The sequence below is a fragment of the Anopheles arabiensis genome, chromosome 3 (genome assembly GCF_016920715.1).
Source record: "Anopheles arabiensis isolate DONGOLA chromosome 3, AaraD3, whole genome shotgun sequence".
NCBI classification, from domain to species: domain Eukaryota; kingdom Metazoa; phylum Arthropoda; class Insecta; order Diptera; family Culicidae; genus Anopheles; species Anopheles arabiensis.
The window spans coordinates 16,602,547-16,629,749 of NC_053518.1; the positions used below are offsets into that span (position 1 = coordinate 16,602,547).

The following is a 27,203-nucleotide window of genomic DNA, read 5'->3' on the forward strand; positions in this document are numbered from 1 at the left end:
TTTCCTGGGAAAAGGCCGGGTGAGTGCTGGAGCGCAAGATGAAATCGTTCCCGGGGTGAGACTTTACTTAGAATCGTAAAGTTTTGCGTTTTCTGAGTTGTGGAGCGTGTGGTTTCAAAACGGTAGATCAATTCCGGAAATATAACTACCCACTTTCATATCTATTGTATTTCAGCAAACGAAAGGAGTTTCAAAGTTGTGATGAATATCACAGATGAGAGTGAAGTGAACAAGTAACGCAATACTTTATTGGCCAACGTTTGATAGGAGGTTTTATGTCAAAAGAACTTGTTTACATGCATGTACAACAGATTTTCTTTGACAGCAATAATGTTTTCCGAATCCTGCATATCAATTTTTTGATTTGATAAGAAAATAAGCAAAAAAAAACCCCTTATAGTCCTTATAATAATGATTTTCTCTCTGTTCTCTGCTCTAGAACCTGAACAAGGTCCAATATAGTTCCGAGAACAGTATAAACTCGATAGTTGTTTAAGCAGTGGTATGGAATTGTAATCAGCTCAACGACCGGTATGTATTCCTAGCTCGGTATTCTTCTGGATCAGTTCCAGAATTAGTATGAGTTACATCAGCTCCAGAAGCGGTATAGGTTTGTGAGCAGTTGCCGGTATAGACTAACGAACAGCTCTACGGCCGGTATGGGTTCAGTATCTGTGCCAGGACTGATATTGGTTTAAAATTAGTACCAGCACCGGTATGAGTTCAGAACTGCTTGCAAGGCCGGTTATGTACCAACCACGACCAAAATAGGTACCTTACCAGTGTGAAAATTGTTATTTAGTTATTGCTTAACTAGTAACTTCTTTATGCAGGCCTTAATTTGAAAGGGAAGCCAATTATAACCGTTTTAGATTTGTGTAACCTTGTAAACGGATCGAATGACTACTCTGTAACAATCTGGACCATGCTAAAACACCATTTGTTTGTTTGTTTATTTACCATCCTGGTACATGCGAGGTGACAGGCATGACAATTGAACAGGTAACCTTTTGGTGAAAAAAAGGAATTGTGATTATCAAAACATTAGAATAAAATAAAAATAGAAGAGAAAACATCCTGAATCAATAAACATGTTATTTTTTCTAATTATTACATTAGTCTTGATAAAAGTACTTCTCAAATATGATTTATTTGGTGAGCTTTTCATTTTACTTTAGGTTTCTCCCGTAGGATCCCAGGGCAGTCCAGTACTACAGTCGTCAAATCGTACGACATAATAACATTGCCGTCTTGAGTTCAAGTCTGATAAGTCCCCCTGTAGCAATGAATTGACTATTTAGAGATGGTGTGGTATTAAATAAATCTCAAAAGCCTGTATATTTACCAATAGGCCGGCATGTCCGCGTTGGAAGTTACGTCAAAATAGAAGAAGAAGAAGGTTTCTACAGTAAGAGATATTGAATTCACAGGAAAAAAGACAGGAGTTTGGTAAATGAGAAAAAAAAACTAACCAACTTAAAAAAACTTTTTTGTGTAAAGGATCCTTAGAGCTAGGAGGAACTCTCTTGTGCATAAACTGTAAGAACATTTTATTTGAGTTAGCTTTTTAAAACCAAAGTTCATAACTGAAACATAACAATATAAAAAAGAACCAACCTTTTGACCAAAACGCAAAACCGTATGAAAAGATTAGCAACTAGCAATTGATTTCGAAACAAAAGTTGACACCAGATTTCAATGTACAGTTTTGGGAAAGAATACCTGGACTTTTAAATTAAATTGTAAATATTTGCAACACGAGCATTCAAACCTAAATGAGAAAAATGAAAAGGACATCAATCATAAATCACATTATATTTATTGATTTATGTCCACTTTTCCATAACAGGAGCTATACAACTTTTCACTTCTTCTTCATGAGAAAAACTTTTTTGCAAAATTTAAAAAAAAAACACATGAACACACTCACCAAGAGCTGGATGTTACCGGTAATGAGGGAAATGTATTCCAAAGCAAAAGTGGCGCATCATCATAAACTGTCCCACCGTTCCCTCTGTCTGCTTTGCTCTGTTTGCGTTTACAGCGCTCTGTAACGATGCCATGGCTGAGCTTCAGCGAGTGCTGATTCCTTCACGTTCCGATGGTACTGGAAACAAGGTAAAAGAAGGCACACTGGAACAGTCTCCACCACGACGCTATGACGCAAACAAGTGCCGAGTTATACAACATTTCTGTTTACTTTTATTATAATCACCTTCCATGTTAGCGTTTGCACGAGGTAGCCGTGTTGAGGTACAGACACAGGAAAGCAAGAATGCACAGGGTTCGATCGAGTATGCAGCAGCATTACTGCATTGATGCAACAATGTCGATGTGATGCAACCGACGGTCCAGAGATGGTACTCGGTCCTTGCTGTAATGTTGTAATGAATTTTAACTTTATCTTTTTACAACAACACCTACACTGTAGTGAACAATTGATGTAGCTTGAACTAGTACAATATGCTTTGAGCAGGAGATTGCTACGAGGCGATTGCTGTTGATGGCTTACATATTAGAGAGTGGAATATATACCGAAAAAGTGAAACACTCCGACAACAAACTAGAACGAAAGCAATGAAGGCAGCGCGGTAAACAATAATCACAAAACGGAAAACCCATTTTCCACAGCGTGTGCACATTTTTAACCACTCCTACACTTGCACACACAACACAAAACATGAAACAAGCGCATCGATAAGGCACGTTTTTTTGGGGGAAGGAGACTATGTTTGGACTCTCTACCCACCCATCCTTTGGGGTGAACAGTAAAATTGTCGCTTTTTTACATTTACATTCGCGCAAACACCCTGCCTCGGAGTGACCAAAGCTCCCCTACACTCGGGGTGAAAGCCTCTCGTCAGCATCAATAAAGCATGTGAACAAGCGCTCTAAATTAAATGGACCATGTTTGAGCAAGCAACTATACTCCAGGCACAGCCTGGCCCAGCAACGGTTTAGGAATGAGAAGCAAGCATAAAAAAGCACACAAGTAAAGGGCGGGCAACGCTAATAGAAACTATCGAGCACCACAGTGGCGCAGCCAGCAAACCGATGGACTCTTTCGGGGAAAATCATCTCTCATATCTGTGCCAAGCCAAGCCAAACCCAAACGACCAACCGGTTCCGTACCCATCGATGACCACCGCCGCACAAAATGTGGCACGAAAAAAATGGCTTTCACCACGAAAAATAAATCCCAAAAGCTCATCAAGTTAGGCTGCTGTCCAGCTGCTGCTTCATCCCACACGGCCGAACGGCGGTAAAAGGGAGGACTTCGGGAAAATATGTCCTATTTTTTCACTGCATTTTTTTGGTCAGTTTGTGTGCAATTTTTGGTGTTGGAAGGCGATGCACCCGTTCATTGTGGGAGAACAAATTTCCCAGCCCCGAACCAGGCAGCCGCTGCAGGCAACAATCGACAATGGGAAAACTAACAAAACAAAACAAAAAAACAAGCAACTACGCGCCCTTTTGCAGTTACGCCGGGGAACATATTTCGCTTTCGCTCATCAGCATTTAGAGTGCTCATAAACGTAGTGCCTCACTCGACACTGTATGTGTGTATGTGTGTACACCCCTTGCTCACCCATTTAACCGACTACGGTTGATTTGCCAATGTTCAGCACACGCGCGCCATGTTCGTCTGTCGTCAGTTTTCTGCTGGTTTTTGGGTGGCAACTTTACAACACGCTACCCTTCTTTCCCGCTCCCCCCTGGCCGTAGGCTGATAGTCAATTTTGCACCTAATGAATAGTGTTATGGTTCTGTTGTTTTTTGCTCACCATTTTTGTATCTGCTTTGTTATGATAACATATTTTTGGCACATACGCACAAACGTGCTATAAACTACGTAGAAAGCTGCGTGGGGTTAATGATTTATTAGAAATCACGGTCAATTTAAGGACGTGCTTGCAAACATATTTCAAATCGAAAATATAAAGTGGAGTCGTTTTAAAATTTAGCGAAAAAAATATGTTGAAAGCCACGAGATATATGGCTCGTACCACGAACGGCAAACTGGTCAGTCGAAAAGAAAGAGTCAGTCGATTCAGCCAATGAATCCCATCGCAGATACATTTTTTTTTAAATATTGTTTGTTTGTATTATTCTCATTTTTAGTACTTTTGTTTCATCTTTTTCAATAGCAGTGATTGTTCGTCAGTGAGTTATAGAGTATTGCAATATTCCAGACTACCATTAACAACATATACAGCGTTATTCCACGTTTTTTGGATAATTTCCGTATTTTTTGGGCACGTCTCACGATTTATTCATCATTTCCCTGAGTTTTTTGGTTTGTCCCATTGGACATCAATATCATTGAAACAACATATTCTGGGAATCGTCTAAAAAATCGTGGAAAATACCAAAATACCTAAAATTCGGGAAAATACCAAAAACACCTTGGGGAATCCTGTATTGTTAATAAACGCAATAACTTATAATTGAATTATTTTTTTCTTCACATAACTTTTAAATGTATAGCAACAGAGCTTCTAGGAAATACTAGAAAATTAATATCAAACCATTTTATCGTATTAATGAAATACATATAAAAAAACATGCTGGATATAAAAGCAAATATATGCAAACATGGTAGACCTAGACATTAAATGCAATTTATTACAACAATCGCTCAATGTTTTACTTTCCTTTTTTCTCAAATCAAAACATCATACCTACATTATACTGGTTATGTTACAACTTGCAAAACAGCATCGTAACGTAACTTACGAAACATATTTGATAAAACAGAAGACTAAGTACAGCAAACTTTCACCATAAATATATCCCAAGGCTAAATATCTACCGATTCCGTAATCAAACCATCGAAATTTCAGACATTCTACATGAAAGCAACATTGCAACTCAATATTGCATCACATCGGAACTTTGAAGCCCAAAATTTATCGTACATTCCCTTTCGAGCTAAGAAGTCGTGCAATAATGAAGAAACTTTATCGGTCCCTATACCTTCTCGTGCCCTGCACCAGTCAAATCCACACACCATCAAATTCACGATTCATCCGTCTTGCTGGTGGATCGGTAAATATTTGTCAGTGTTTTACGTTCACCCCAATACTTCCCACGTTGGTGGATGAGTTGAGAGATCAGATCCTCCAAACAGAAAAAAATAATCCCCGAACGCCACAACTTTGCGTATGAAATTTCACTTAACCGGCAACGAAGCCCCCACCCCAGTGCGAGGTGGCACAAGTATGCAAACTATGTGCACTACACTCGCACCCAACTCGCACCAAAAATATAGTCCACTCTGCGTCTGCGGGAACAAAAGCGCCCGCACGTGACGGAACCGTCCCGTCCAACGTACACAAACGTCCCAAGGCAATAGGAAGCTTTCTGCCGAAAGACAATCTCGTTGCATTTCCCAGCGCCAACCACCGACCGCAAATGGTGACAAACGGTAGGAACATTGCATTTTTGCCTTTGCCCCGAAATCCATCACGTGACGATGAGCAGAAGACATTGCCTTCATTTACAACACGGCACACAGGTAGAAGGGTATGGGGGCTGTGCAGGTTCCAGAATCTCTCCAACGTTCATCATCTTCTGGTTGGACGAAGCAGGAACGTCCCGAAAGTGGTTGCAGCATTCCCTGACTTTCAACCCAAACCACAGATGGTCAAGCTAAGCCGAGGCTGGGCTCCAAAACACCCTACTTCCGCTTTTTTCCAATACTATGCCCTTACATTGGGCTCTCGTCTGTCGGATCTGGTTGGCGAGTGGCGAAAATTGAAGCCAGAAACAGTCAGTGCACTTTTCTTCTCTTACACCTGAGCATACACATACACACACATTTTGCTCTGACCGCAATGTGACAGATTCTGTGATGGAAGCCCAATTTCTTGGGCCTGCCTGCATCAAATGCTCGTGATGGTCGGCTTTCGTGAAAATGGGATTTTCTCGTCTCCTGCCAAGCGTTGACAAACGTTGACTGGCTTTCTATGTATGTGTGTGTGTATGTGATCGAACTTGAAAGGAGTTCATTTTTCTACCTGTCCTGCTTCGAATGCTCCTGTCAACGGAAATAATTAGTTTTCTGTGGGAAGCTTCGCCTGCGGTTGAATGCCATTGCACCAATCAAGCTCCGTTCATTTACAGCAAAGGTTATAGATTCGGTTTTATTCCAACGTTCGAGATCATTGTAAGGCTTATATAAAATCTTTATCTTTATCATCTTTCTTACACAAATATCCATGTATTACTACACACCAAAACATTCTTGTTTGAATCGTTTTGTATGTCTAGTTTTACAATACTCGAATTAATGAATGGAGACGCCTAGTACTTTATGAAATGCGACATTGTTTTCTTTTCGTTAGTTGTCTTAACTTCTAAGATTATTTTTCTTAATTTTGTTGTACAAAATAATTTATAGTTTTGTCTGCGTATCAAGATCATTTATAACATCTACATAGAAATACTATTCACAACAGTTGTCAAATGTGACAGGCTTTGAAAAACATCGCATGAGCGGTGAGCAATGCTAGAAACCCTGCACAGACCCTCAAACAGTACTCTTTCTCAAAAGATTGTTCAATAGATCTTAAAAGATCGTTAAACATTTAAACTTTTAACGATAATAAGGAGGATAATAAGGAATGAAAAAATACAGTAAGAAAGAAAAAATCAGAGAATAAAATCTATTTTCATGAAAATAGCACTGTAAGAGCAAAACGAAATAGTAAAATCGACTGGAACAATGATTTAACCTTTTCGAAACACCGTGCTGTAAATTAATTCATTTCACAGACGTGAAATGAAAAAAAAAATCTAAAATAATATTAAAATAATAGTTTCACAACGAATGCTTCACAAATGTGTGTAGTATATAATTGTATGGAATATTTTGCTAAATTAAAAAAAATCAGAATTTATTAGCAATTCTTAACTTAAGATCAGCAACACATTATTTAAAGAAAACATTAGGCAAACATTACGAACAATAGAAACACTGTCAAATATGTCCCTCAAACATGTGGCAGGCAAATTATTAATCCTTGAAAATTCTTCCTTACTTAATGTACCTTCTTCTCTGCTCGAGCTTGGTAATGAGCACGTAATGTGGAACAATTCCAATAGAACCATAGAATAGAAACAACAGAGAAACAAACAAAAGCACCGTAGTGATGAATGGCATGTGCAGAACTTGCGCTCATTTCACAGCCTAAGAATGGCGCACGAATGACTATTCGTGTATCTGAAAAAAAAAAACAAACTACCCGGTTAAAACCATACAAAGAGCTGTAAGTTCGACGCAGTTTTTGTCTGAGGAAAGCCACAAACACTACATAACGGGTTGCATTGTCGGGCGTCTGCTAACAGAAAATCACCACTGCAAAAGGGCAATGACATGATCGCATCAATAATATAGGAAAAAGTATTGTGGTATTCAAAGAAAATCGTGTTAAGTTTGCAAACTAATATTAAAAATTATAACATTAAAATCTATATTTAAAAATTGAAACAAAGAACCATAAAATACTTTTGCAAAGATTCAAAAAAGCCAACACAATAGTGATCATGGCCAAAGAAAGAGAACACACTTCACATTCAGAGTTCCCCTTTTCACCTTTTCAATCCCATTTTCAGAAGCGCAAGCATCGCATAATGACTTGTATGATGGCGTGAATGACAGCGGAAAAATCTGCCAAAAGTGAATCGCGGGAAAGAAAAGAGAATTATTTGCCCGATGGTTTGTCTTCAATTGAAAGAAAGCAGCAAACGGAGAAGGGATGCAGAAGGAGAAAAAAGAAGACAAGAAGCGAACCTTCTTCATCCGACACCATTCTATGCGATCGCGTTTCACGAACGTGCCGCCACGAACGAGTGGATGAACGCATGAAGGATTCCTTTTGCAAATACTGCCCCACAAGATTATGCATTCACATTTCATAACTCGACAGGGGGAGGGTAAGGTGGAGGATGGAGCAGGATGCTGCATGTTCCATCTACCTACCGCCAACTGAGCTGTCTTCTGTCTGGAACCGTCTTATTCTTATGCCGAGTCTGACGCAACGCTTCGAATTGGAAGGATACGAGGACAATACCCGTCGAAAAAGAAGCAAAAACAAACACACACAACATCCGATTCAAGTCAAATTCCTCAACACCTTACAGGAGGGGGCTTCCCACACCATTCCCTACTAAGTGAAGGTGGAGGTGGTGGAAAATAAATCTTTCTAAAAAGCGTCATCACTCGCCGAGCGGAGCTGCAGCAGTCCGCAGAAAGGGGGAGAAAGCGTCACGAGGGCCATTTTTAAAATGGAACCACCAGGATGGGGTTTTATGCAAACAATGTTTACGATGCACGAACGAAGCACCCCGAAGGGAGCAGACTAATGTGCGTGTGTGTGTGCAATGAAAGGAAGGGAGGAAGTAGGACGCATAAGGGAAAAATGATTCTCCGGAAAATGGACCGCGCCTGGTGCTCGTGCTGCTGCTGCTGCTGCTTCTACTGCTGCCTCGTTTCGGGATGTAACTGAATGATAAAAGGGTATTGTTGTATCATCAAAATGTTACATTCTTCGTATTCGGGCTCATTATAATAATGAATAATAAAAGAAAATGTGTCGCTCACGTGCCTTTGTTACGAGGGCAGACATTGGTGTTTGCACACACGTGAAGGGTTTGGATACAGTGCCGGACGAAATTACTGCACCGCTGTGTGCAAAATGCTAAACTGTACAATTTTTAATAATTAATTTTGAACGAAAAATCTGTTGGGGTTTTGATCAGTTAATATATCTAAATGTCGTATTATTCAATTTTTTTAATTCAATTAACGTATGAAAAGGCTTGAGATCGATTTACAAGCATACCTTAACATGCCATAAGTTAAAAAATAATTAATAACTTAAAAGAAAAAAATAAAACAAACAATATAAAAAGTCATAAATCAAGCAAATGAAAGAAAAAGGATAATATTGCAAATAAATATGTAATTCAGAAAAAAAAAATCATAAATATCCGAAAATCAATATCAAGAACAATACACTCAAGGACAAGAACCAAGAAAAGATCACAAATGAAGTGATGAATTGAATATACTATTTTTTTTCAATAATAAAAAAAAATCTTGCTTTCAAATATAAAATCAGAACAGAAACAAGCACACAGAGATCTTTGTACCTCACTGTACATCAACCAACGAGGACTTCACCAAATCCTTCATTAGACAAAAACCAAATGTAAAAAAAACGCAATCCTTTCGCTCATTGCAACACGCGCAAAAGCTTCCCAGTAAACACTGTCGCAGCCAAATAGCCATCGGATGCATCGCACACAAAATGGAACGAAGGTAAGCCGGCAGCACAGTATACTTATAGCAATAATAGAACCACCGGTAACATAAGTCCATTCTGAACTAATATGTTTCAACTACTACCTCTCCATGTAAGGGCCAGCAGTGGGCATGGACTCTATTTTTTGTTATTATTATTTGCTCTTGTTGCTTTATTTACGGCAATGTGTGTGTGCTATTATTTTCTGCACAGTTGCGCGCCCGTTTACTGTCCGCTGTTTGTTTCTACACCTTTCTGTTGTACGCCTCCGTAGGTTTTTTTTTGTTTTTTGTTTTTTCTCTTCTGTTCCTTAACTCAACGCTCCTCGCTTTTCCCTTTTTTTACAGCCCATCATCATCACCATTGCACGACACGGTGCGATACACGAAATTGTTTATATTTCAGCAGTGGCAGTTTCGTTTTGAAGGATTTTCCCTCGAATGTGTCACACCGACCGGCACATTATTTGGGTCGCTCGGTATCGGGTGTGAGTGTGTGTGTGTCTGTGGAGCAGAGTAGGGCACATAAACCTCACACAAAACACACATCAAATGATATATATTCACGTTTTGTGCCAGCTTTTTTATGACACCATCAAAGTATGGTTTGTGCAAATGAACGGGTGCAAACGAAAAGGGAGGTAGAGAGAGAGAGTTATTCTGCCACTCGTCCATCGTTTACATCCCTTTCTTTTCGACTGTAATATGGTGCCCGTGCGCCGCGACCACGATGCTTTTAGATGATCACGAAGCGAAACCGAGAGACCGAGCGACCGTGTGTGCGTGAATAAAATACGCCCTCGAAAATGAGCATAGATTAGCGGCATCCTTCGGAGTCGTCCTTATTTATGCTGCACTCCTCGACCGCACTCATGTGTCTTGTAGTTGTACTTCTTTTTGTGCTTAGCTTCCATCCTTTAGCACAGGTGTAACGAACAAAACGGTACACACTCGGTACACGAACAGGTCGTAAAATCCAGTCACCTAGAATGAGTCGTTCACGAGAGCCGAGCTTACGAGACAGGTTTCATCCCGAAACCTACAACCTGTTCATTGGCCTCCCATTGGCAGGAGGATGGAGAGACAAAGCACGAAGTGCGAGTGTCATCCGTTGGGTATGAATTAGCCAGTACATTGCCATGCCATCCCCCGATGTGTTCCTAATGGAAAGTACAACTCACACGCGCTTGAAATTGGCTACAGCTACATTGCTTCGCCGGCAAGGACACGGACAAACGGATGACACTCTCTTTGGTGGTGCTTTTTCTTTTGTCGTCAAGCTTTCGGAAGAAGATACATCAACGTGACACCGGGTAACCACCGGGTACTGGCGTTCCCCTCATCAAACGAACCCATCCAAGAAGGAGAGCCACTGATCTAACTGTCTGTCTTGTGGTTTTTTGGAAAACCTTCAACATAGAAAGCTTTTGGGAGTGAGATGGACCACAGCAACAACCAAAAAAACCGGCCAGACACAGCCGAGATGTGTCAAGCGCACGTAGCCAGGTACAAGCCAACGAACCGACGATAAAACCGTGAAAGTAGCGTGCTAATACACATTTTACTTCTCAGACCACCAAAGCGCGTATAATGTCAGTGGGTAAGACAAGCATTCAGACGAACCAAAGCACGATATGATCATGGGATTATGATCTTGCCGGTAAGGTGCCCAGTATTAGCGTTTAATCCACGAAAGAGAGGATCCTTTCGCGGATTAAACGCTAATGCTGGGGGTCTTTTCAAATCAATACAATATTTTATCAAATCGTGTATCAAATAATGTTGCATGTCATTCTATTTTCCAGAGACTTGAGTCTTGAAAGAAGTTGTTATTTATCACGAAGGCACATTTCAAAACGGTTCGTTTACGATTCATTAGGTGTGAAGTAATATTTGTCATTCATAAATGTTTTGATAATGTAAGAAGTGTATATTTAGGGGCCTTTTGCATTTATTATTGTAGGAACATCTAGTAAATATCTAAACCTAGTAAAAAAATAAATAATGTATCATACTGTATACCTTCAGGCGCTTAATCGTGAGAAGGCCAAAACAATCGTTCAAACGATCAACAAGTGTTTTGATTGGATGACGTTGCTGTCTGCTATATATTATACATAGCAAAATCTGTGTATGGGCAAGATCAAATATTTGCCATAATCGGTTGGGCTATCTTGGATGCCATTGGACAGAAGAAAGCCCTTATATATTCCTCAAATTATTCATCGTCATTCAATTATTATTACAACAAGCACAAATACATATTCTGTAAAATTAATGAACCAAATAACAACCTTCTTGCGATGGCCAGACTGACTCATCATTATGATCACAATCAAAATTTGAATCGAAAAGGTCTTTCAAATTACAAACTGTCTGTTCTACATTATGGAACCTCGTTTCTACACAGTCCTTGATATTTCAGCAACACCGGTGCAACATTTGTGCTAAATACGGTAGCGCTTGTCGTGACAAAAACGGTTGAAAAATAGTTTCGATGCGCTAGCTAGAAGGTTTAAATGTAAACATTCAAGCACACTTTAGAATCAAGAATCAGCTGTTTTGCGTCATCCGTTTACTAGTAACGTCATTTAGAAAGCGTGCTTATAGAACGGTATAGAACAATATAGACATAATAATGAAAATTAATAACGCGACTGATGCAATAATCGCTGTCAGATATACCACTTTATACTGTTAAAACATGACAAGAAGATCTTCGGAACGGTTTCGAAGAACTGTCACAGTGAACTTTATAGAGCCTTTGATTCCGTAATCAACTAAATTAGTTCGCCAGACGGATCAAGTGGATCAAGGCTAAGAATATTTTTCAGATTACAAAGTACAAATTATCTTCAAATTACTTCAAGTACTAATGAAACAAATATTTGTTGGTTGACTGGGCAATTACGGCAATTTTAAATTAGGTAGAATTAAATACAAGCTATACTTTTGTCAAATAACAAGAAACATCCTCAATGGAGCTCTTTGCTGGACGTTCTTTAAAATTTATGTAACGATTCTTCTATCATCAAAAAAACATTGAAACCAAAAGATAATATAATAAAGACTGTGCAACTAGACGTTTGTCCATAGAACGAAGAAGTACCAGTATTATTAACAAATAATAATAAAATAACAAACTCGTTCCACTCATATCATCACCGTGTCAGAGGCATGAAGCAACCAGGAAAAACAGTCGCATATTTAATCATATTTTTCCACCAAACTGCCGCATCCGGCACTGTGTAAGTACAAGCAGTGAAGTGAATATCTTCAACAACAGCCAGTATCAGATTCTGCCCGCTTCAAGCGAAAACCAACGAATTACGCGATACGCCTAGTGTTCAAGCATGGTTTCGAGTTTTTGGTTCGTTTCGGTACCCGCAGGGAGATGCTGTACTCTATGCGGGAAACAGGGGAACCGTCTAGATGGTTTCCACGTGCACAACGACACGAATTCAACGCAACATGAGACATTCGACGAAATGCGCCTCAGGCAAATCGTGTACCGACTGTGTTATCATTTGCGAAACAACGGAATGAGACAAAGCCAAACCAAAGGAATGGTGCTCGCCGTTTCTTTCTTTTTCCCTCCCTCTTTCCTCGAACGTAAGAAGCTCCACCCCACACTGTGACGGGAAGCTCGGTATCCTTCACCTTCAAATGTACTTCCCATCCGTGCCCGCTACAGCAACAGAAGTAATGTTATTTTAATGACTTATTTATAATTTCATATGAATTTTACCTCCGCACACTCTGCTCTCTGCGTGCAGTGAGGAATGCGAATCAGCGAGCGAGTTTACTGGGAAAACATTCCCAAACCGGTAATGGAGAAGTTTTCAGGTGGGAACACCGTGCGCACAGCCCACGAGTGGCACAGTAGGACACTGCTGGGAATGTTTGTTTACCATTTGTTGTGAGCGGAAGCAGGAATAACACCACCACCGGTAAGGGGCAGCTATGGGCAGATATGGGAAGCAAGAAGCAAAACAAAAACATAACCCACCCGTACGCACACAAGCATATGGAGAGATAGCTCTGGTGCTTTCTCCAACGTATCCTGTGTATCTTCGTTTCCGGTTTCCTGCTGGGCTGGCACGTGGAATGCCGATCTCCTACCTTGTGGTTTTTTTTTCTCTCTCTCTTCCAAATCAACAACCAATTTGGGAGCAAGCGAATCGGTGGAATGCGTATTGCTATTTCTTTAACGTTGTGTTGGTGTGTATTCCTGAAGCTGCCATATCAGGGATGTATGTTACAACATGATGTTGTTATAAGCAAGATGAATGTAGAGATTTTGCCTGCAACTAGATACATTTAGTCGAGTGTGTAGGCTGTCTAATGTGGATCCTGGGCGAACGGATCATTGGAGGTATCAGCTTAGAATTCGTAGTTGATTCGAATGTTTTTGTGATTTAATGGCAGTAACGTAGATACTATACTTTTCAAAAACGATTGAGATTATTAAACAAGTTTTCTGGCCATCAACTAACTATTGCTACATATACACAATAGGCAGAGTATTGATTTTTTTCTATAATTTACCTACATCTGTAATATCATTTGAATTTTATGCAACATGTCAAGTGACGAATTCTCCTATATTGACTTCAATAATGCTCTGCCCTCTCAAGAATTATATGCAACCTTTCTCTATATTTGTTCTATAAAGCATTAACTGAACTAAAACGTAAAGTAACTAGAAATTAATGCATGATCAAACGATAAACAAATGGTTCTGCTTCCAATGTTTTCTGTATTGCAATGGTACCCGCTGGGGAAGTAGTTTTTCAATTGATGAAGATTAACTAGAGTTGATAAAGGAGGTCTGCTCTCTTCAATCCTGAGTAACGAAATCCCGAAATTCGTAGCATTAAATGAATGCTTTGGCCATCGTTATCATTAAAATATTTGTCTAAATGGAACAAACGAATGGCAAGAATCAAGTAGAAAACATCACATAATTAAACGTGTGTTAGCAATAGCGCAATACAGGATCTGGCCATTTGAAAATGCTCGAAATTCTACGAAAATCAGCCAAAGTCTAGGTAATTGCATAACTTATCGTGTCCTTTTCGTCATGGTCTATTCAGGAGAAATCTCCCTTTCCATACCAAATTCGTAACCCTTTTTTAACTAATCCTACAAACAAACAAATATCAATCTTTCCACTTGTTATGATTATCCGCATCACTGCGAAACATTTCCAAAACAACCTTCCACATGTTTGCATCTTGCATACGAAAACAGGTATTGATCCCGGAATTGACTGTAGCGTATCGAATTTCTACCTATTCCAACGATGATCAATGCAGAAGCTGCTATACATCGGAACATTTCGAACCTCTTCAACAATGCATCGACCATATTTGGAGTGCAGTGTGTGTGTGTTTGTGTGAGTGTATCGAACATCGAACACACCAGGCAGGGTACAATTATCCTTCTTCGTCATTATTCAATTAAAAATCTACCCACAATGCACCTTCTATCTGCAGAATGAAAATCGGACCCTGTTCCTCGAGGACATCGAACCAACGAACCTTGTGTAACGAAGCTTATTGTGTTCGATTTCATCATTTCATTGTTTCCCAGGCGCCACTTCCCTTCCGCAAACGAACGTTGTTGTTTTGATGCAACCGGCCATCATAACGAACCTTCCAGCATGCTTGGAATCCAGCGATAGCGGCCACCCGCTGACCAACGAAACTCTAACCGAATCGAAGAAACACCACTTCATCAGAGACCGGCTGCAGTTTGTTCGGGCGCGATTTGCATTTCAGTTGCGTTCGAATGCAATATATGCACACACACACACACTCCCATCTGCAGGTAACTGCATGTGTCTTCTGCCAAAACCTGATACAAATCAATGGCACTGGGCGCTGGCTAGAAGCTACACAAACATCTCCAAAACACCAGCAAAGCCAGCGTTTCGAGCACCTGCACACTGTGCCCGAATGTCCCATCTGCTGATGGCAAGCAAGCAAACAAGCGAACCATACGTGCCGATGATGATGATGATGATGATGATGGACGAATTTACATCACTGCCAGTCATGCAGCAATAACCGGAAGCCAATATCGATCGGTTTCGGGTGGAGTTCGTGGAAGAAATACAAAGTAATTCCCAGCCGTTTCGGGACGTCTCCACCGCACCGGAACCCACCGGCACCGTTGCGCAGTCGGTTGTTTGTACTGCCGTTTCGATCGTCGTAGCCGAAGATGTTGATCTAGCACAAGACTGCTGCTATGCAAATGTGAAAGTAAATAAAGCACCGGCGAAAGTCATCCGATTCTATTGACACAAACTTGTATTTTCGGTTTTCTTTATGCCGTTGTTTTTGCGCTTTCATGTGCGGCAAGGGGCACGCTTGGAAAGCTTTATTGGTTTTCATCGGACTCGTATATTCTAGCTTGGTGAAGGGGTATGACAGATTTCGGGCAAGAGAACGGTTGTATTGGATGAAACGAATTTCTGCACCATTTCAAAAAAAAATGTATCAATAAGCTTGCCAAAACTAGCATATTTTGAAGTGGATTCAATATTTTAATATATTGCATTAGTAATTGGTAAGCAAAACCCGATGAGATCATTAAACTTAGCATCATTTGTGTTATTTTTTTAAACCAATACATTGGATTAGCATTATCCCTTAACGAGTACATATCGTCAAACTCATTTTCTTATAAAAGCTTGTATCAACTTTGCTTTTGTTCATTAATTGTACAATCCAAAACATGTTCATGAATCGCTCGCTTCTTAAGATTTTTTCACATTACTCATAAAGGTTATTCCCGCGATACGCTTTTAATGCGGACCAAGAGGAAACCGCGTATCTTGAATTTCCGCGTAAATCGTATTTCACGGTTTCCAGCAAAAATATCACTAGTTTTCGTTGTATTCTTTTCTGACAGGGAAAGCTTTAATAAATAGGTCCAATAAATTCACTATTTGCTATAGTTCTAACTGAAATTCACAATTTTATACCTTCTTTTAGTTAAATCTTTTAGTTAAATTCGACCAGAATGGAATTTCTTTTGCAATTGACTATTTATGTGTCTAATCAGTACAATTTTCTCAAATATCTGTCCAATTTAGAATACCGAGTATCTGCAAATCCGCGTATAAAAGGTACCGTGTATCTGAAGCACTACCTGTATATTGCCTAAAAAGGCCAGTTGCTCACGAATTATGATCCCAAGCGTGGTCCATATTTCATATGAACAATCATTTAATCATTCCCCAAAAAAACGCTTAGTAAGAGTTCAATAAAAGAGTGCCAACAGCGATTAAGACTTCTTGCAATCTTTGTCTATGCTACGAAAATACGGCCCAAATAAGAGACGCTCTCGCTCAACATTCCAGACCGCCAGTGCGTGTAACGAGTCTAGACTAGAATCGACAGAGTCGAATATCAGACCGTTTCTTAGCTAGCAATATAGGCTATATAAAAGACATTTGGCTAACGATTCAGTTGATTATTTCAGTTTGTCAAATATTCCTTCTAATTGCGAAACATCAATGCGGTCTCTAAAATATCTGTGATTTAATAAATATAAAATTAACATATAAGAGCAATAAAATATTCTCCTGTCGCTTAATATAACAACATCATTTTAAAACTATACTTAATAAATTTAAAAATGTTTATATTTATCTCTTTAAACAGAAAGCACAAATAAAAGGCAGATATGTTTTATTACTTCCTGAAAGTCTCTTTCCATTCAACCCAGCATCATGCCATAACCAAAAAACTCTGACTGTAGGCGTTTGTAACACAAAATGCTAACAATAATTTTCAACACCTCCATTCCCCGAAACACACGCATTGTAATAAATTGTCTCTCTTCAATGTACCACTGCGTACCACTGTACCATAATGTATCATTCTACGATGCCCCGCATCACAAGAACACACATAATTGTTCCGCACCTCATACGTGACGTGATGCAAAGGCTGAAAGCGATGAGGTTGCACGAACCGTTTCCGATACAAAATGGCACCAGATAAACAAAATTTGACATTTTGACGGTGAAAGTGGTTCGCGATACGAAATGGGGATTGCAAATCATCACAAAAGCCAGCCCCCTTCCCCCTTTCCTTGCAATGTTCCGATCCGAGCATGGAATCGAACTTGCGGTGGTGGTGGAGCAAAACAAAAAAACTTCCCAGAACCACACGTGTCACGACTTTACATGCAGCACGCGCAATAGATTGAGGTGTCTTGTTTCGGAATCCTTTTTTTTCGTTTCATTTTCCTTCCATACCCTTCTTATCGTACGTACGGCAATTGATTGATATACGTTGTGGAAAATGCTTGCGCTTACGCGTTTGCATGAGCGACGCTAATTGAAGCATTATTATCCTCGGTGCGCCTCTCGCTACCTTTGCGCAATAACCTTTTCCTCTCGTGCGTGTGTGTGTCTGTGTGTGTGCTTCCTGCCCATTCTGAGGTACAAAATTCATGTCAATTTCCTACCGACATGCCCGTTTGTATCACGACAAAACTTTCAGGCATTGAAAAGCTGAAAAACTTCCGTTCCCGTTTGTAGCCCCGTGTAGCATTGTCGATAGGGCGGATACAAAAGGATATTGGAACGCAAAACCCGACCCGGCCTGGAAGTCGACACCGGAAGCCGGTGGAGCTCTCTAATGGTTTGAAGATACATGCGATTCCTTTGTAAATCGCTGAATCGATTCGGTTGACAATGGTACGTTTCCCCCTTTACCCGGTATCGTCGAACGACGCCAGCGAACAATTTCTCCGAACGAAAAGATGTAGGGGCGTGTGTGTGTGTGGAAAGATTTCTCGAAAAATCTAAATCTGTTCTGAAATGTCGAGCCAAGCTTTTGTGTGAAATGTGCCTTCCCTCGAGCACCGGTCTCCGCAAGATGACAGGCGGAGATGGCCAACATCACCCCAATCGGCCCGCTGCCACGAAGTGTAACAAAGCGAACAAAATGCTTGCGATATCTGAAATGTTGCCTCTTCCTACACACACGCACTCACAGAGGAAATCTCATAATCGATATGAATGATATGAGAAAAGTTAATAAAACTAAATTTTCTCAACTTCCAAATCGAAAATCTTGGTCCTACTGCACGCGTGTGCCTATATGTGTGCCCTCATGTCTGCGAGTCCACAAAAGACAGAGCAGTCGGCTAAGTTTTGCAATCGATTGGGGTTTGCCATGCCGGGCAAAACGTTGATACCTTCTTGAATTCTTGACGAGTTGTATCTTTTCCGCACAGCCACATTTCTCGCAGAAACTCCCACTGGGAGCGCCAGACGAACCAGCAGGAAACTTTAGGTAGATACACACAGTCCAGTTTATCTAAGGAACCGTCCACCCGCGAGCAGATAGACGGGGCTTTCGGAAAAGGCACTGGCAATGGTTCTATCGAGCGGAAATGGGCCAGATTTCCGGCGATGTGTCGTCCAAAAACCTCTTTTGATGCGGTGCTAAATGAATGGGAAAAGTTCCGTAGTTCAGTAGGTGTACGATAAGCACCAACACGTCAAGGAAGGATTTCAGGCCACAACACACTTCACAGCCCGCACACGATGCAAATGATGAAAAGTGAAAGTTGAGCTTTAGAGGACAGTTTGGATTTGTTTTATGATTACTTCGAAAAAATATCGTTATTAAGGAAAAGAGACTTGTGCGACAGCAAAGTAAAATGAAACAAAACGAAAATTAAATTTCGACTCATGGTAAAAAGTACTAAAAAAAACAATTATTGAACATGTGAAAAAGTACACTGTTTACCGTTTTAAACTGTAAAATAAATATACAAAAGAATATAAAAATAAAACTAAAAATAAAAAAAATAAGTCAAAATTGTAAATAAAAATTAACACATTGCTAAGAAGATGTAGCTATAATATTACAAATAGAAACAATACATAGGCAACTAAACAAAATGATATAAAAGTAACATTTAAAAAGTAAAGAAAAACAAGAAACGAAAAAAATCAAAAATAAAATCAAATAAAAAATTCAAATCGGATAAAAAAACGAATAATGTATGTAATGATCTAGGATAAGGTAACAAATTGAAAAACATACATGGAAATTGTTTAAAAGTATACTTAAATCCAAAAGAAAAGAATGAATTGTTAAAAGAATCACAGATCAATAAATCATTCAAATATATTAAACGCATATTTAAAAAAAAACAAAAACCTAATATTTTAAGATAAAAACTCATAAACTCATTCCCATACCTAGCTACACAAGAAAACATACAACACTATTTAAAGCCTGATGAACTTAGAATGATCAACTTACCCCAATGAGCTAAGAAACCTAATGATGTCAAGATGGTTACAGTTGAAGCTTAAGTCCTGTTTAATTAACTACATCATCATTGAGCTATTGTGTTGCTTTTCCTTCTGCCAGCATTTTTCTACAAGCTAAAAAAAAGTGAAACAACAAGTTTAATTAAAACCTATTCTTCTCTTCACAGCATCGTGATGCTGCTTACTCAACACATTATTCACATTGAAGCGTTCCGCAACAGGAAACAACACCTGGAAACATCGATATGGAGGGAGGGGGGGGGGGGGGTGCGGTGGTACCTGGACTGCGTACAAACTCCCCGCCAGGTTCATTTCTATAATTTTGCCTTCTTCTCTCTTCGTTCATTTCTCCTAATCGGATAAAGCGTGGTACCATTGTCAGGAAATCATCCAACCAGAGGGTTTAGCAGCGCAGCCAGCAGTGCCAGCACCGCCCAGAAAGAATTTATGGAACAAACCCAAGCTAAAAAGCAAAACCAAAACTAACCGAAGATTAGAACAATCTCGAGGTAAAGCGGTGAACTTTCAGGAGAAGAAAAAAAATAGAGTGAACGCAAAAAAACGGAACGAAAATTGACCATTTTTGCGGTTGGAAAGTTTGTACCACGGCACACAGGGAACGTAAGCGAAAGAAAAACGACGAAGTGGAGAGAGAAAAAACACACACACTCTCTCCCGACGTCCTCAACAAAGGGATAAAGAAAGAAAAATCGCCACAACAAACACAGCAGATTCTTTGCACAGATCCGTTTATCTTTCCGTCCGTTCGGACTTTCTGGGGCGTAGAAATTTTTCCAACTGGGCCGCAGCCTTCGCAGCCCCCCTTTTTGGCCGCACGGTGGACACACAGCACGTCCCCCAGCAGACACACACAGGCAGGCAAGGGCGGGGAAAATATAAAATGTTTCGCCACAAATGGACATCCTTTGATTGGCATTGTTGAGGCATGTTGGGTTTTACTTGTTTTTCCGAGAGCTGGCTTAGATGGAAGCCTATCCCCATCTTGCTGTTCCACTCCTCAGCGAAGGTCCAGCGAACTGGTTCAAAGTCAGGGAAAGAACGCTTGGAACAGAAAAAGGAGAAACCCAACTTTAAAGAAGGACTCAAAATACACAACCGCAAAAACCGAAACTCAAAAGAAATAGAATAAATATTCCTTCCAGCTGCCCGGACCACGCACGCTGCCCCCGCGCTGGTGCTTCACTGTTTTGTCCGTTCGAGCCACATTCGTTTGATGTGGGTAAAAATAAGAACAAGCGTTGGGCCTGCCGGTAGATAGACGGTTTTGTTCTTCCGGGGTTTGTTCCTTTAGAAACTTCCCCGGGGAAAGTGAAGCCGACCAAAGCGTGGCCCAAGAAAAAGGGAGATAATATTCAAGCACTAATTTAATCAAAAGATTGGCTGAATTTAAAGCAGGCCTGTTTTCTTGATTCAAAAGTGTTAATGTTCTGTTTAACTTTGTTTTGGGCCCGCGTTGGTTGAGAAATGATGAAACGTGGACGCCTATCTGTCTGTTTGCGCAGGAAAAATCTAATCCAATTTGTGATTTGTTCGAGGAGCGATAAGGTTTCGATTTGTTTTTTTGGAAAGTAAAACAAATCTTCAGGAAAAAACTGATTCCCTTCATACAAAACTAGAATCGAAACGGTCTTAGAAATACGTACCATATCAAACACAAACACAGATCTGTGTCTGGACTTACGCTCTTAGGTATTTACTCCCTAGTAGGCTGTGAGCCTTAGTTCCATCATACTCGCCTTGACAGTTGATCCCAACAAAGCACACGTGCAAACACGATGCAACGAAAAACGGCACGAATTATTTCACAACCGCAGCTAGATCAGATGCCGTGGCGCATTTCCTTGCCCTCGACGAAAAGGCAGTCCAGCAAGGAATTACACCGGCTCAGCACATCCAGCAAAACAGCTGATCACATTTTACGGGTGAGTAAAAAACGGATTTCTGTGTGCATTTGTCCTCTGTTATCTTACTTCCTTCCCCATACATCACCAGGCACCAAAATGTGATAAATATCAGTTTATATCCAACTTTACCCATCGTCGTTTGACTGATCCCCGTGAGCTGGAAATATTGCTGAAGGAGAAAAGTATTGATAATGTGGCCTTTTGCTTACCGCTGTGGCAGCAGATCGACCTTTGCTCGGGCGCACATTTCATGCCGCTAGCATTGTTTGATGACTGTGAGTATGATACGTTCGATCCTGGAGTGGTCGGTTTTTGGAGGAATATGGAGGTCATTGCAATTACAACGCCCTACGCACGCTGGCGAAGCTACACCGTAATCAACCACGATCCGTGCACCAATCAGTGGGAAGTTAGTGAACAAGATTCCACAACGTCTTACCTTATACCGAGGCTGCAGCTTTACTTCCCCTTCGAAGATCCGAAAAAGTTTGCTGAACGCATTGATACAGCTGTTCAAGCAAGCGATACGGCCGAAAACGCCATCCGGTTTCGTTTTCTCTGCAAGCACATCACCAGTAATGGATGCTTCGCGCCGGGACGCGCACTTGAACAAAGCATACTGCGACGTGCGGGCGACGAGATCTACGGAGTATTCAAGAACCTTTACGAAGACTACCACATTGGTTTCGCAGTAGGCCAGCATCTTCGGACCGATGGTTCGGTGCCAATTAAACAACCCAGTTTTAGCCATAGCTTGAAGCCTGCCAAGGATGTACCAGTGGATGAATTGAAATGGGAACGAATCGTTCATCTTCTCGACCGGTTAAAACGCCGAACCTTGCTCTGTGACACGAACGTGTTTCACGCACTGCGTCTCGTGAATCAAGAATGTGAAATGGTGCGAAAGTTACCCATGTTTGTTGTGGCTAGCGATAAGCCTATCCCGCTGGAGGAATACGAAAAGTTGAACCTAACGCAAACCAGCAAAACATTGAAGTACCTTCAAAACACCTGGATCGAACGCACTACCATGCATCTGCATAGGCTGCTATCGCGCATTGGAAACGGGCACTTCAACATCGGTGTGGGCAGGTGGGAAATCTACAACGTTATGAAGCTGAAGCGTCTTATCGAGCAAGTGCTGTACAGGATGCAGGATGCGCTTCGAGATCTGCTGCTCGATTCCACCGCTGCCTACGTCCACTATCTGGTGAACGATTGCTCTGCTGTGCTGGCGATAGCGGGTGAAGACTACTCCTGGGATGGAAATCTCATTGATAGTCCATTCGAACCGCAACGTCCGGCTGTGTTTTATCTCTTGCTGGAAATGGGTCCAGATATGCCTTACTATTCTACCGACCCCGACACATTTCCCGAAACGTTGCGCCACATTCTCGATGACATCCTGCGGGCGTGCCATTTTATCCACACGATTGAACCCTCGCTGATGCAGTCGCTTATATTTGCGGAAAACCTGTACCTATCCTCGGTGGGATTGCTGGATTGCGCCATTGTGAAGCAACGAGAAGCACTGCTTGAATACTACTACAAAGCGCTGCTTCCTCTGCAGGCTTATGCGGCACGGTATGCCGCCTACCGGGAGCTTTTCTTTACCAACGTTAAGGACTTTGTCGAGCAGATCAAGAACGCAGACAAATCGTCCTCCGAGATAAAGGAAGACATTGCCTTCCAGATCCGCATGCGGGAGAACCTGGAGCACACCGTACCGCTTTGTATCGTAATTGGTCCATTTTGGATCAATGTACAGCCGCTCAGGGAGGCGCTGATCCGCAAGCGCCAAGAGCTGACCGCCGCACTGCTCAAGATGCTGACCGAGAAGCTGCGCATTAAGACGGCCGACGTGATAACGTGCTACAACGCTATCAACGAGCGGATGTGTGAAAAGCCCGTCTCGATTGAACACATCTACGACATCCGTGCGTACATGGAAGACGTACCCGAGCTGGTGGTCCGGCTCGAAGATCGCATGCGTGGCATTCTGTACGAGTACGAGATATTGGAGGGCTTTCTGCACAACCTACCGGATGCGCACTTTCAGCAGAAATGGAACGCACTGGCCTATCCCCGGAGCGTGCTGAAGCAGATGGTTTCGGTCAAGGAGTTTCACGAGTCGGAAGTGGACCGGTTCCGCAAGCAACAGTTTGCCGACGAGGCAGCCTTTACTGCCAGCATCGAGGATATCAACTCGTACATCTCCAAGTTCACCACGCTGTACGACGTGTCGAAGGTGTCGGAGATGTCGGTCGAGGTGCGGCGCCTCTGGAAAACGGTGCAGGAGCTGATCGACCAGGGCCACATCATGAACCGGCGCCAGGAGCTGTTCGAGATGGCACCGATTAGCTTGAATAATTTATACGAGCTACGGTCCAACTTCAGTGCCTACCGGGAGCTGTGGACGGTGGCGGCCGACTACCTGAAGCTGGAGGAAACGTGGATCGGCAACCCGCTGGCCAGCGTCGACCTGGACGGTGTGCGCAGGGGGCTGCAGCAGACGCACGACAGCTTGAAGGACCTGCTGCCACTGTTCCGTGACCAGCCGCAGCTGCTGGCCGTCGTGGAACATTTCATACAGGTGGTGGAAGCTTTCCGCCCCAATCTGGACATTATGGAGCTGCTCAAGTGCCCGTACCTGGAGGCGATACATTGGGGCCAGCTGGCGAAGGAAATCGGCGTCAAGGGCAAGCTGTCGGTGGACGTTGGGTTCGATGTGTTTTTGGAACACGGCTTCCGGGATCATCTAGAAACGGTGAGGCGGGTGGTGGTGAAGGCGGAACAGCTGCGGCTAGAGCAGGAAGCACGCTGGGCGGAAGAGGAACGCATCCGCCAGATAGAGGAAGCGTACAGGCGTGCCCGAGCCGAGCGGCGTCAGAATCGAACGGAAATTTAAGCAATTAAGGGGGAGGGGAGTATTTTGTTGGTCTCAGTATAATCGTAATATTCCAAATGTTTTTTTAATTGCATGTGCACTAAAAACATCATAAAAACATATGAAAGGATGTATATAAATTTCTTAAGCTTTCTGTCACGTGTGAAACTAGGACAATAGATCTTGACAACAGAGTTCTAGAGGGTTAAATATGCTTCAATGCTGGTTTATTAAACGCGATGTTTATTAAACGCATTAAATGATAATCAATTGTATTTTATGCTTGAAAAATCTAGTTATTTGTCCAATATACTTGTGGGAGCGATTGAAAAACATTCAGGCTGGTATTATTGAATCCGTTCGTAGCGGCGGCGTACGTCCCGACACTCATTTTGCTAACGTACTAGATGGTTGCTACAGTTAATTATTCTTCCTTGTATCCTATACTATGCAGTAATGTCTATAATTTATTTATTATTAACTGAATAACTGTACCTGGTAGAGTTTAGATGACACAGTACCTCCCAGTCTTTACAATATTATCTCACAGGGTTTCTCCCAATTTATTGGTGGATTCCCATCAGTTTTTGGTGGGTTCCCATTTTTTTTTTTTCGTGCGTTCCCACGATTTTTTGGTCATTTCCCAGAATTTGTTGGTCCAATTGTATTGATATCCATTCGGAAAATACCAATAAATTATGGGAACGAACCAAAAATCTATGGGATACGATCAATAAATCGTGGGAACGCACCAAAAATCATGGGAACTGACCAATAAATCGTGGGAAACCCTGTATTGCTGGCTTCTACTAGTGGTAATTTGGCTTATTTGCTTTTCTACACATCTTTTTATTCACTACGCCCATTTTAACGATCCAAAACAACATCCAACACATCTCACCTACTTATAACAATAGCCCAATTGCTTGATTTAAAACTTTTGCTTTTGAAATTTGGATTTGTTTCTCCTTATCTTCGGATACCCTTCAACCACTAACAGCACCACCACCCTAGTGCAAGTAGTGTCGTCATTTTCGTGCGGTCATTGGCTTCATCCGATGGTCGAATTTAAAGCGAACCACCCAACCTAAAAGACCTCGCAGGTCAAAACTCGCGGCAAAAGTAAAAACACCAACATCTCAAACATATCGCGAACGATGAAAGAGTTTCCTCGGGACAGCAAACGAAGCAAACGAACCCCCTAAACCCACCCCCGTCCCCACCCCACAGGGTTGGGCCGGAAAAGTTTTCCTCTCCAAAGCCCGAACCAACAAATAAGCGGATGATAAAAGTGAATGTGAAGCATGGACAATCTCTACCGTAAATGACCAGCGGAAAGGGGAAGAGGCGGTGCGGACGGGTGTAAAATCCGGCCAGCTAGTTATATTTTGGCTGAGTTTGCTTTTATGTGCCTTTATTGTTGTTATTATCGCCCGTGGATGTAAAATTAAACATAAATATTTAATGAAAGGCACGCCCGCGCACCACCTTGGCGCCAGGGGGCTGGTGGATGCTACGGCGACCGAGGAGTGAAAGCAAACCCGCCCCGTCCACCCGTTTCGTTGGCTGTTGCATTACATTTTAATACCATTTACCAGGCGGCTCCCTTTTTTGTTCGGCCATTGGCTTTTCACAAGTGGTTTTCCGTTTTGTAGTGAATGATTTTAAGCGATTTTTAGTGTAACACAGTGGACGCTTCTTTTTTATGTGTGTGTGTGTGTGTGTGTGTGTGTGTGTGTGTGTGTGTGTGTGTGTGTGTTTGTTTGTCCTTTTTTGTCCACCAATGTCCACAGCAAAGCGATAAGGGCGAGAAGTGGTTGTGAAAAAGTTCCGTTTCCTTTTCTCTTTCCCTTGCACACTCCCAAAACTCTGCCCTCCTCACAGTTAACACCAAAAACACTTTTTTAGTTACCCACTAATTAAGGTTTTCTGGGTTAAAATCGAAAGGATTAGAGAACGGGGGTTTTTTTCACTTTCATTGCCGCTTTTTTGTCTTTTTTTTTTTTGTGTGTGTGTTTGTGTTATGTTTCGTCCCCATTTTCGTGTGATTGAACCACCCTCCCGAAATGAACCATTTAAACTTTAGCCGCTTATCAGTGCGCCAATGCGCGGGCAACCGTTTTTGCTACCCGTGCCCCGTGTGAATGTGTTTTTATTCACTTTCACAACTTCATTAACGTTTACTGCTCGATAGAATTTTAGGGTTTCGGGCGAGAGAAATAACACATTTCTAGGGTGAAAAAGAAATAAACAGCACAATATTAAAGCCCACTCGAAGGCAAGCTTTAAACATTCGTTGAATTGTAAGATGTAAAACAATTCCACGTCGCCTCGTCGCCGTTGTGTTGTGAGCGCTCTCCGTAATCCGCACACGAACGGAATTTAATATGCATCAACCTTTGTTCCCGTCACGTTCGACGCGACTGTAAAATATTCCACCCGAGCACCCAAATGCCAAAAACAAAAAAGCCACAGCACCAAGCATCATTTTAATGCCCGGGCCCGGGCCATTGCGCTTGCATGGGGAAAGCCTTCCATTCCAGCCTAGCTCGGGTTATTAAATATTAAACCCGTCCCGGAGGGCAATACCCCGCGAACGCAATCTGCATCACAATCCACCACAGCGGGGCCCGGAATGAAGCTGCGAATGCAAATAAACTTTGAAGCCAATTCGTTCCGCTGCGCCAATGGAATTGACACTTCAAGGGTTTGGAAGGTTGGAGCGGGATTTTTCACATACACACACACAACGGGTGCCCTGTGGCGTACCGGCAT

At 41.7% G+C, this 27,203-nt stretch overlaps 1 protein-coding gene across 1 annotated transcript; it reads left to right on the forward strand.

The window, feature by feature from the left end:
* Positions 1–21,358: 21,358 nt before the first annotated feature.
* On the forward strand, positions 21,359–24,622 carry LOC120903984 (dynein heavy chain 1, axonemal). Its single transcript, XM_040313674.1, has 2 exons — positions 21,359–21,559; positions 21,630–24,622. Exons 1-2 carry the CDS (start codon positions 21,413–21,415, stop codon positions 24,447–24,449), a joined length of 2,967 nt encoding a protein of 988 aa, XP_040169608.1. The 5' UTR covers positions 21,359–21,412; the 3' UTR covers positions 24,450–24,622.
* Positions 24,623–27,203: the final 2,581 nt, after the last annotated feature.